General features: G+C 34.3%; 1 protein-coding gene across 3 annotated transcripts in view; it reads right to left on the reverse strand.

The window, feature by feature from the left end:
* Window positions 1–880: 880 nt before the first annotated feature.
* The window catches only part of DNAJB4 (DnaJ heat shock protein family (Hsp40) member B4), a 45236-nt gene continuing 33184 nt past the window's right edge, over window positions 881–12932 (reverse strand). For 2 of the 3 annotated variants that reach the window (XM_056123769.1, XM_056123770.1), the window contains 2 exons: window positions 5665–6233; window positions 881–2748 (listed from right to left, as the gene is read on the reverse strand). In XM_056123769.1, the coding sequence (XP_055979744.1) occupies window positions 2515–2748; window positions 5665–6099 (669 nt within the window). In that variant the 5' untranslated portion in view covers window positions 6100–6233 and the 3' untranslated portion in view covers window positions 881–2514. Of the gene's footprint in view, window positions 2749–5664; window positions 6234–11974; window positions 12217–12932 lie in introns of all 3 variants that reach the window. The other variant, XM_056123768.1, reaches the window with a different exon arrangement.

The raw sequence follows: 12932 nt of genomic DNA on the forward strand, positions 1-12932 counted from the left end.
CAAAATAAAAACAAAACAAAAATTAAATAAACTAGAAACCAAACAGTTAATGGGCTGAGATTACACTTGGCATGCAGGAGCCCCATGTTTGAGCCCAAGCACTGCATGGCCCCTGAGTACTGCCAAGAGCAGGCCTCTGCACACAGCTAGAAATAACCCCCATTACCAACAGGTATGATCTCCCCCAAACCCAAAACTTCGAGCAGAGAACATATTCATCTAACTGATGCATTTCAGTTGTTCCTTTAGAAAAAAAATATGCTATTCCTACTTTCCCAAGGAGTTATTGCAGGGAAGGAGGGTAGAGAAAGGGTGGAGGATGTACACCTGCCAATAACCAGGCCTTACTCCTTGGCTCTATGCTTAAGGATCACTCTTGGTAGTACTCTGGGGACCATATGTGATACTGAGGATAAACTGGGGCCAGCAGCATGCAAGGCAAGTGCATTAACCCCTATATTTTCTCTCCACACCCTTAACATGTTGACGCCTGGATGGCTCACACTTGAATGTGGCTCAATCAACACAAATTGAATGACCAGCAAATGTCATTCCGAGAAACAATGTTATAAAGAAATCATTCATGAATTATGCAATGATAAGCATCATTGCCTGAATTCTCAGGGATTTTCCGTCTGTAATTAAAGTATACATGGTTATTCCCAACAATTCCATTCTCAAACATATGAGATATTTGGTTACATCCACATAAATACTTGCAAAAATGTTTATATCAGTGTTATTCACAAGAGCCAAAAAGTGGAAATAAGTACCCATCAACTAATGGATAAACACATGTAGTATATTCACTCAATAAAATGTTATAAATAACATGGAAAAACCTTGAAACCTTGTAAAGTGAAAGAGGTCCAGCCAGAAAAAAAGTGCGCAACATATTTAATCCCATTAATATAAAATATCCAGAACAGAGAAACCCATACAGAAACTAACATACAGATAGTATGTTAGTGTTTGCCAGAAACTGAGGACTGCAGAGTCCAAAAGAATATAAGAGTTTCATTTAAGATGATGAAATGCTCAGGACTTAGAAAGTGGTGATGGTTGCTTAACTCTGAATATACTAAACCACTGAATTGTAGACTTTCTGGAAATCTTCATAGTACATGAATTATAGCTCAATAAAACTTCTATAAAGTCCATGTCAATTACAACCTATTTATTATTTATTAATTTTCAGACTTCATATTCTGCTAAAAGGAGGCAGGATTTGGTATAACTTTATATATCATCCCAAAGATTGCTTTTAAACCAACAATGTTCTTTCAAAATATCATTCGTATTATAGTTATAAAACAGAAAGTAAACCCATTTTAATGTAAATATATTTTTAAAATTAAAACATCTAAGAAATACAACTTATACTTATGAAAAAGTAAAGCATTCATATGCACAAGTAGTAGCAATATCATTCATAAGCAGCAGCTAGTGTTTATTTTCTCCATATTTTGGTTTAACACCAGAGTGGCAGTTCATTCTTTTTAGAGAAATTACATAAAATACAGATACCATAAGTTATAGAAGAATATAAATTGGAAAATTAATTCAGAGTAGCAATATTTTCCCAAACGCTTTACGTATTAAACAAATTAAACTAGTGGACAATAAGATAATTTATTAAGTCCAAGATATATAGTAAACTTGCATAAAAGTACATTGGCATTTTAAAAACAGTCTATTTCTAAAATACCAGTAATTCAGGTAATTGGAATTTCCACAGGAGACAAGTTGCTATTAATTTCATTTTTATCAAGAAAGGGTCTGTCTTAAGAGCATAACAAATAAGTCATTAAGAAATAGAACCACATACTTTAAAAATCAAAATGGTAAAACATATGCATCAAGATATCATTTAATGGAACCAGTCCTAGAGCAGCATTTAAGATGGTGACTAAAATAATAGTTAACCTTCCAAATGACTGGGATATCTTCTCTAGAAATAGGTATTATATTTTTGGTATAATTAAGTTTGGAGGGGCAATAGTCAGGAATTACTCCCGGCTCTGCACTCAGTAACTATTCCTGGCAGTACTTGGGGGACCAAATGGGATACCAGGGATTGAATCCAGGTTGACCGCATGCAAGGCAAATGCCCTATCTGCTGTACTACCACTTGGGCCCCAAGAATCTAAATTTGCTTTATAAATATGAACCAATCATACTAATAATGCAAAGATACAAGAAATAAAGTACCTGGAGAGTCTAGTACTTTATTAGAAATATATCTACAAACTCCACAAAAAAATTTACATGTAAGCAGATATTAAAATTTTTGATTTAGGAGAAATAAAATACAATGAATGCTTTTTCCCTTCATCTCTAAACTGTAAAAATCACTCCTGCCTGTTTATCTGACCCATTTCTATTCATGCAATTGAATGATCTCTCAAAATAATTTATACATCTTTATACAGAATTCACATCTACATCAGTAAACTGCCAGTCTTTTTATATTTTCAGTGCCTTATCAAAATATGGGTAACAAAGATTTTCAATCTATGAGGCAGGAAGATGTTTCCTAAGTACTTCTTTGGATGATGAGGATATAGTATCTGGGAAGACAACCTCAAATTCTACTAGAAGGTCACCACGTTGGTCAGGATTTTTGGGAAATGGCAGTCCATATCCAATAATTCTTCTCCTCATTCCAGGCTTCACAATATCATTTATTGACATAGGTATGCTTTTTCCATCCATTGTTGGCACATTAATTGAGCAGCCACACAATGCCTAAAATAGATCAGAAAAAATTAATAAACTTAAAAATTTAAAAAACCTAAACAAAAATATCACCAGATATAAAGGATGATACCACTGGGATAAAATTTTATCATACAGAGCACACAGCAGCGAAGAAGAAAACTGGCTGGAGGGCCCCACAACTCCTAGAGAATTCTCCGCGCCCCAGACAAAGCCAATATTACTGGGAGGTCCCAGATAGGGTAGGTGCTATCTCCCCGCCTTCTTCGGATGGAATCCCGGTGACCATGAGCTTCTACAAGCATGGTTCTGGCATGTGGGTACCAGGACTATTTTCCGAACTGCGTGGCCGCTTATGCTTATGTGACCGCATGACATTTCCTGATATGCAAAGTGATCAATGGAAAGTAAATGATCTAGCATTTGTCCCTGAAAATCAGGCTTGAATGGTGGTGGGAAAATCTGATCAAAATATAGTGCCCAACCAAAAAAAAATAATTTATCATACAAAAGAATATAATAATTAAAAGCTTTTACTATTAGAAAATCATTAGTAAGGTTTCAGAGTAAGAGAATAGCAGATAGGGCATTGGCCTTGCATTCAGTGGCTAATCTGGGTGTGATCCCTGGCACCCTATATGGTCCCCTGAGCCTTGCCTAGTTATCCTTGAATGAAGAGTCAGGAATGAGCTCTGAGCATTGCCACATGTGGCCCCAAAACAAACAAGAAAAAAAATTAGAAAAATTCCTCCTGAATATGCATAATCTGACATTTTATAAAAAAGCAAATTAGTTATTATCTGACATTTAGTTAGTATCTGACATTTTATATAAAAAAAAAAATTACCGCGAGTATCCCTCACAGCAAAGCCTGGCAAGTTACCCGTGAGGTATTTGATATGCCAAACACAGTAACCACAAAGTCTCACAATGGAGATGTTACTGGGCCTGCTCGAGCAAATTGATGAACAACGGGAGGATAGTGCTACAGTGCTACAGTTATTACACTAAAGTATATGTTTTGGGGCAGGAAAGATAGTACAGTGGGAAGGCTGCTTGCCTTACATGCAGCCAACCCAGATTCGATCCCCGATATCCCATATGGTCCCTCGAGCTCACCAGGTGTAATTACTGAGCTCAGAGCCAGGAATAGCTCCTGAGCACTGCAGGGTGTGACCCAAAGCAAAAAAACAAAACAAAGTATACATCTTATTTTGATTTTTTTTTTTTGGACCACATCCAGTGAATAGTGTTCATGGGCTATTCCTGGTGGTACTCAAAGATCAGGCCAAAGATGCAGCATACAAAACATTCATTTCAGTCCTTTGAACTATCTCCCCAAACCTAATTAAGGGTATAACATTAGCAGAGATTTGCGTGTAGAAGTTTTTTGTGACAGAAAGAACATACTGACTTACCCCCTTAGTGTCTGACAGTACTGAGTGTTGAACTATACTTTTGGACCTAATGCAGTCACTGAGACAAAATGAGAAAGATTGATCTCAGGCAATGACACAAAGGCATACAAGATAACAGAGCACCCTTAGGAAAAATCTTATATATTTATGGGTGGAAATTAGATATAATGACCTTTTAAGTTAAAGAGTTTAGAGTTTATAATGGAATTACATAAAGTCACTTAAGAATTTTTAGTAGAGAATTAACATGAGCCTATATGAAGGATTACAATCCAATTTCAGAAATAGTGCCTAAAAATAGAGACCTTATGTATTAAAGCATTGCCCTTTAAAATTATTTTATATTTTAATATCTTTTTGTTACATAATTATTTCAAATAACAATTTTGAAAAAAAATCTTCTATGGGGATTGATTATAGCAAAGAGATTATAACATGGTTTTGGTTTTTGTTTATTTGTATTTGGGGCCACACCTGGCGTTGCTCAGGACTTACTTCTGGCTCTGTGCTCAAGGATTACTCCTGACAGGGTTGGTTGGGGGAACCATATGGGGTGTCAGGGATTGATCCCAGGTCGAGAGCAGGTAAGGTGGCACCCTACCTGCTGTACTATTGCTCCAACCCATGAGCCCTGGTTCTTTAAAATCTTATACAAGAACAAAAAGTAGTGGTAGCTTAACCCTGATAGTACATAATCTGATTAGCATTTAAAATTGACATTTAAGGACTGAGGAGATGCAACGCATGCATATTGCAGCCACGACACTACATGGCAGCTCTCCTTTCCCCCAGCAAGGTTAGGTCTGGCCCCAAAAAATTGGCATTTCATAACACCAGATGCACAGAAACCAATCTCATAATTATCTGGATCTTTGCAGAAATCCAAAATCATTATATGATTCTCATAACCAGCTATAGAAAACAAAGTATTTCACAATGCCTTTTCAGCAATTCTGATTGTTGTGGGGGAAATTCTAAACAATAATGGTGCTTCTTTTGTCAAAATAATGAATGTATCAATGAAGAGAAGAGTTAAGTGCAAATCATCTGCCTCACAGGCATTGGGAGGGTTGGGAAGGGGGGCATATTGGGGTTCTTGGTGGTGAAAAATGAGTACTGGTGAAAGGAGGTGTTGATCATTGTATGACCAAGACTTAAATCTGAAAGCTTAGTAACTTTTCCCACAGTGATTCAATAAATAAAAGAAGAAAAATAAATAAATAAAAACTATGAGAAAAAAAAAGTAAGGTGGAGTTCATGCCCAATTCAATCAGCTAATCAGTGGCTGAATAAATAGCAGTACTCCTACTTAAAAAAAAAAATTGGCATTTAAGTTATTAGTACAGATAAATAAACTTATAAAATATAATCTTATCCAGAGGCATACTATTAGTACTCCTTTAGAGGATTCTTATGGGAATTTTTTAAATAATGTATACTAAGCATTAAATATTAGCTGCCACTTAAGATAAATTCCCTAAGATTAGCTATATTTTTAATTTCAGAAACCTAGGTCCTACTAACTTACCTCTCGTAAACTAATTCTGGCATTATAAACTATATTTGATCCATCCCTTTTAAATGTTGGATGATCTTTATCTTTAATGATAAAAACAATGTCTGCTGGAATACTAGTTGGTGTTTCATCTCCTTCCCTTGGAAAAGTAATTTTGGTGCCTTCTTTCCATCCCTTTTTAATCTCAATGGTAAGAATTTTGTCTTCAGTTCTGAAACTCCTTCCATCAGGATTTAGTTTTCTTCGAGAAATCTTCATTCGTTTAGTACAACCACTATATATTTCTTCAAGCGATACTCTTAGTTCATGAGTAACTGGAGGATCTTGTTTCAGACGGGAAGGTCCCACAGAATTTCTGTCTCTTGGATAGCCATTCATGTTGAATCCAAAAGCACTAAAAGGATCTCCATCTACTTCCATTTCATCAGCATCTCTACCACCAGCCATCCGTCTCCCAAAGAAAATTTCAAAGGGATTGGAACCTCCAAAAAATGCTGCGAACGTGGCATGAGGATCGCCATGAAATGTGTAACGAAAGGTACCTCCTTGTCCATCAGTACCTCCTGCTCCTCCTTTTAGCCCTGAAAGAAGAGATAAGTATGATTAGAACAAAAGCTTGCTATGGTCTTCACAGTTAAGCTTTCAAAAATTTTATTCCTAATAAACTTTGGCTAACTTACAAGTTAGTATTATGATAAATGCCCTTTACTTACTAAACAGCTATAAAACTTCTGATCATTACATCTTATGTTAAGTTTTTGCTTTAAAATTTTTCATCTAAAAATTCCTTGTTTAGTAATTTATTCCTGAATCTTCTTCCACAATAAGACCAATAAAAATCAGAATTCTCTTATCTCATAAATAACTCATTTAACTTTCTAAAATGCAAGAATATAAGTGTTTGGAAAATGTTAGTGAAGATCATTAACCAATGTGAAACTGAAATCCAATACCTAAATCTTTAAGTGTCATTATAATCAACAAGCACCATCATCAACAATATGTAATACCACGGTCATATTGTCTAGTTTTATTTGGATCATCTGTTACAAAGAAGATGGCTCAAAGGGCTAGAATACATGCTTACATGTACCAGGTTGTGGATTTGATTCTCAGAAATACAAGGGCTGCCAAGCACTGCTGGGTCTTGCCCTGGCAACCACCAGCACTGCTGGGGAGGTACAAACAAAAAGAATTACAATCAAACATTTTGTAGCAAAGAAGAGGGGAAATATAATAATAAAAGCCAATAGTAAAAAATTATTTTAATAAATTTTTGTTTTTCATTTTGAGCAGTGCCAGAATCAAACACAGGCCTCCAGCAACTGAAGCATCCACTCTAGCTCATTAAGCAATCTCTCCAGTACACAGAAGTGTCCTAATGATGCTAAAATTATTATCCCTATCCTCAATAATAAAACTTTATCTAAGCAGACCATGTGACGGCATTAATTTCAATGGTTTATAAAAAGAAGACTGAAATAAAAAAATATATCCCCTCTAGAAATGCAAGAACTTTGGACTGGTTATTTCTGTCTATTCAGACACCAAGATAGTGTTGACCTGTTGACCCTTTGCTCTAAGACTCAACTAAGAAATATGTAGCTCACACTAGACTACATATTTGAAATAGCATTTTTCACCACATACCAAAAAAAGGTACCACTAAAACCTATAGCAATTTTTTAAGGGATCAGCAATGACAATATATTTTATCATTTCTGTATCAGGAAAGTTTCAGAATAAGTCTTATGGGCAATTCCTGACTAATGAAACAAGCAGTGCTGTTTACCTTCCAGAATAAAATCTGGAGAGATCAGGAGAAATACAATTTTAAGACTGTCAAAATATATATGTTGAATTATAATCCATTTAGCAATTAGGAGTTTAGCATTTAGAATAACAAGTATAAGCAGCACAAGAACATTTAACATGCAGTTCAAATTTTAGAGATACAACAATAACCCCAATTGTTAACAAAAAACAAAGCTAGCGATATATTCTCCAAAATAATTGAACATGTAGGTAACTCAAGGCCATGACCAATGTGACTCAACCTGTTTCAATTATTTCATCTTTTATCCCATAAACAGAGTAATTTAGCAGAGTATTAATAAATTGAGTACATTGGCTTGCTTAATCTAACCTGCTATAAGACAAAAATCTAAATGTCTTGGATTCCTAATGGATTCATGCAAAAAAAAATAAAATTTTAAGTTATTATACCATAAGTCTGGCTTTGAACTAAAATTCTTTCTTTTCTCTGCTAAAATGATAGTAACTCAGTAAGAATTAGAGTTTTTTGAAGTATTCATGCACAGAATTCATACTTTCATGTGAAATAATTTGTTAAAGTTGACCAAAAAGCTTGCAGTACAGGCTAGAGGTTTCTCTGACACTAGTCAACTACATAGCTCAGATAAACAACAAGGTTACAATAAAGTCTGAGGAATAAAAGATTATCAAAATTCACACCATTGCAACATTATTATGCAAGTATCCCTTGCATTGCCTAGCATTTGCATGAGGTACAACATAAAATATGCAGGCATGTATTGTGTAAAATATGTAGCCAACCATTGTGAAATTCCAAAAATAAGCATTTGGGATACTATACATGACTACGACTGGTTGACTAAAATTGGAAAAGAATTAGGACTTCAAAGACAAAATTAGAGGGCTAGATTTGGAACAAGACTTAGAGAAATAACTCAACAGACTGGAGCCCTGGTGTTGTATGCAGGATACCTCGGTTTGATCCCCAGAACTACATAGTCCTCCAGACGCTGTTGGGAACAACCACTGAGCAATGAGTTTGAAGTAGCCCTCAAGAGCTAGGGCCAAAGCACAAAAACAAACCCAAAAAATTACAGAAATTCTTTAAATTTAGTTTGATTCACAAAAATCCAATTTACTTATTTTTAGAGATACTCAGTAAACAGAGATCCAGTTTACTAAATTCACAGATTAAAGAAGTAAACAAACTAGTATAAAGATTTTACAAAATACAACTTTAGTCATAGAAATACTCCCTTTCAGTAAAATTAGTTTAAAAGGCTATGGAGAATAAATTATTTTATTTTTTAAAAAGCATAAAGAGGGAGCCGGAGCGATAGCACAGCAGGTAGGGCGGTTGTCTTGTACACGGTCAACCTGGGTTGGACCCCTGGCATCCTGTATGGTCCCCTGAGTACTGCCAGGAGTAATCCTGAGTGCAAAGCCAGGAGTAACTCCTGAGCATTGCTGGGTGTGACCCAAAAAAAAGCAAAAAAAATAAAAAGCATAAAGAAAAGGAATGTTAAAAATCCAATTTCAAACTTTTTATAGTTCTGTATGACTTGGTTTCTTAAATGACTCAACTATGAAGAAAAATTTTCTATTTTTAAAAATAAGTTTTTAAAACAATATGTCCTAAAATTAAACCACTGCACATGTTTGTGTGTACATAAGTACCATGATGTATTTTATTAATTCACCAAATGATGGTAAAGGTAAAGGCCCAGTAAAGTCTCCATTGGAGACTTTGTTGTTACTGTGTCTGGCATATTGAATACATCACGGGGAGCTTGCCAGGCTCTGCCTGCGGGCGAGATACTCTCGGTAGCTTGCTGGGCTCTCCGAGAGGGGTGGAGGAATCGAACTCGGGTCGGCCATGTTGGTCGCTTGCAAGGCAAACGCCCTACCCGCTGTGCTATTGCTCCAGCCCGGTACTTTTTGTTGTTTCTAGTTTGGGTCATTACAAATAATGCTATTATGTCATCTTTGTATAGACTGGGATATTTTTCTTTCTCCTTGAAAGATTCCTAGGAGTGGAACTGCTGGGTCAAATTGTGAATTTAAAATATTTCTGTTTTTAATCAACTTTTAAAACCCCATCGTTTAAAATTAAGGATACAAGGGATTTCCAAAACAACTTGGTTACTGGTTTTCTTTGTACCTAATCATGAGTTTAGCACATATACTTATCAACATATATACTTCTTGACTCATGAATACTTATTCCCATGTCTCAGTTCTTAAAACTGTAATGATTAGGGAGAATATTTATCAGGTGAATTACTAATGGCTCCACAGTCATAAAATTGAGTGTTTTGCCACTATTGGAGAAATCCATAGGGGTATCGAACCAGGTCTGCAAGCACAAACAGATTAATGATAAGTAAAGAAAGAATGCTTTACACATTTTCAAAGTTTACCTATAGGGAGTTTTAAAAAATAATTGATTAATTCCAAACAAAGTGCAGTAAACATATTTTTCAGTATGAAAACACAATTTCTAAATTATTATTAAATTTCACTTTGCTCTACTTTCAGGTAGCTAGCAAATATTTCTGAATAATATATTTCAATGCTTTAAATTACTTATTCTCCCCTCAGTACTACCTATGATTTCTATCAATAATCTGAGTAAAGACCAAAAACAATGCAGGGTATACAGTTGATCTGCTTTGGCTTATAAAAAAATTTCCCCACTAATAATAGTGAAAATAAAATAATCAAGCCAGAGAAATATTAACATAACTCAAGAAAAACAATATAAATGTATCATTTGGTTATTTGAAAATACTGAAGACAAATATCCTTAAACAAAGAATCCTAAAGTTTAGTCACAGGTGATGTTAACATAATGATTTAGTATAAGTGTGTGTGTGTGTGTGTGTGTGTGTGTGTACACTCTTTAAGGGGATATAAAGTATAGCTTCATGTTTAATGGTTTTCTTAACTTATTCAGAAAGATTAGTATATTGGTAGCGGTGTGTCAGATACTGACTTCACTAGTGAAATTAATCAAATCACACTATTTTGTAGTACAAATTTAGAAGGAACATGCAGAATTTTACAGCCGGTTGTTTGAATTTTTCATTATTAGCAAGAATTTGACACTGAAGGTCTTCATAGTATTCAATTTAGCAACAAAAATTACAGTTTTTTGAAACTCGGATTAAAAAGAAAAAAATTCTAACAAATGTCACTTTTTTTTCTGAGCATAATCAATTGTTACCTCACTTTATTTTAAGATATGTTTTCTGACAAGAAAATTTTAATACTAATGCAATAAACCGAAGAGATAAGTTTTAATAACAACTATGATTGAAGAGACAAAATTTAGAGAGAACCGCTTAGTAATAAAATAACTTAGTCGTGATTTTAAAACTTGGAGGAAGCAGATAGGATAAATTGGACCAAAAGGGTCAAGTATATGGGAATGGATGAAAACTTGATCACTGGTGACATGCTTTATGTAGTAAATTTAAATTACTGATCTATAAATCTGTATACCTAAACCCTAACAACCCTAACAACATCTTAAAATAATTTTATATTCAATGTGACAAACTTCAATGACAAAGAAGTTGAAAATTCTACAACCGAAAAGAATTAAAGCATTTTTTACTATTGTCATTAATTAGCTATTTAAAAGTCTTTACAGCTGCATTCATATGAAAATGATAGGCAAACTTAAATGTAAACTGAAGGATTAAAGTGTAGATTGGCTTTCTTCATCAGGTTTCTAATCATAAAGTTAAAAAACAAAAATATGCCAATGAGAAGGAAAGGATGTTGTCAGCTGTCCCTATAATTAGCAAATTTTTCAAAGAAATAATGTTATCCAAAAGTAGATTAATCATTTTTCTAACGAGGTGGCCATTTTAGGTCAAAAACTGTATTTCTGAGATCTCATTTTCTTGGCACATAATTACTGTTTACAATTAAGTTAAAAACTTGTTCTGGTATTTTATGACATCAGGAAAATTCTTTCCTCCCCAGGCAAAATGCCAAAAACAACTACAGCTAAATGTCTGGGCCTCTGCTTTTTAGAGATGATTCCGTCTTGTTTAATCTAAAACTAGATTTGCTATAAAAAAAAAGGCAAAAAAACTTACTTTGTTTTCCTTAATAAAATATAAACTATCCAGAATTTGCACTACCAATCTTAAGATTTTTAAATCACTGAAGTCTCTTCATTGATTTCAGCAGAAAATTCATTTAAAAAAAACAAGTTGCATAAGACTCTTTAAATACAATTTATTCAAGTATATGGGAATTCAGTTTCTCTTAAATATATGCAAGGATAACATCATCTAATGGTACACTATGTATATTACAAAATGTCAAAATCCAAAACAGAGAAAACTAGTGCATTTCATACACAGCAATGTAATATTTATTTCACGTGAGTGATGAAATCTTGTTTATATCCATTTTTTTTTGTTTTTTACTATTGACATATGAGAATTTAATGTAATGATAGCCAGAGAGAGTGAGAGCGACAAGAGCGCGAGCGCGAGCTTGAGACAGAAATCATATCTATACAGCTTACCTTCCTCCCCAAACTGATCATATATCTCTCTCTTTTTAGGATCACTCAATACTTCATAAGCTTCTGCGACCTCTTTAAATTTTTCCTCTGCCTGAGGAGATTTGTTCTTGTCCGGATGAAATCTGAGGGCTTGTTTTCGGTAAGCCTTTTTAATATCTTCATCTGCAGCTCCTTTCTCAATTCCCAAAATGGAATAATAGTCTTTCCCCATTTCGACTGCCTTGAAATGAACTTAGATTTCCCTTTGTGAAAGAAAACAGCGTCCCCAGTCTTAGCAAGACAACAATTCTAAGAAATTAAACCCAGCTGGGTATTTTAAAAGTTAAAGCAAATCAGCAATTCGGCTCTGCTGTCTTTAAACAGTAAGCAAGCAGACAGAGTCTCCGTATTCAATTCCTTCCCCAGCAGCTCACTTACAGATAAATATACACTACACAGAAGACGGCCTCCTTCTAGATCCTCCCATTTTCACTACGTGTCTCTGTACTTTCTAGAACAGCAAATGCTACAGGACGTCACTTCCCCAGCTGCCTCTAGTCAAAGTAATGAGCTAGTTTTTCTCCTCCTCCATGATTAACTATTCATCTTCCTTGCAGCTCTATCATTTTTATTTCCCTTCAAAGAGGCCAGTATTTCATCTTACAATTTTATAACTACGTATATATTTATTCCATTCAAGGTGAAAAAGCAACAAAAATAATTACAACCATTAAGTGACCTATGTTAGAGTAAGTTTAAATTAATATAAAATGAAAGTACTTAGGAATATTTTTAATTGCTCTGTCAAATTATTCAGATGTAAGATATATAATATTAAAATGTGTTTTGCTTAAATTAAAATTTTCAAATAATTGTATTTTCAAAATTACTGGGGTTTATCAATTAGAACAAGAAGGCATATATAAAGCTTCAAAAGATATTTTAAAATAAGGACTCAATTATGATTTTAGAAAATGAA

Source organism: Sorex fumeus, unplaced genomic scaffold (genome assembly GCF_029834395.1).
Source record: "Sorex fumeus unplaced genomic scaffold, SorFum_2.1 ptg000047l, whole genome shotgun sequence".
Lineage (NCBI taxonomy): Eukaryota > Metazoa > Chordata > Mammalia > Eulipotyphla > Soricidae > Sorex > Sorex fumeus.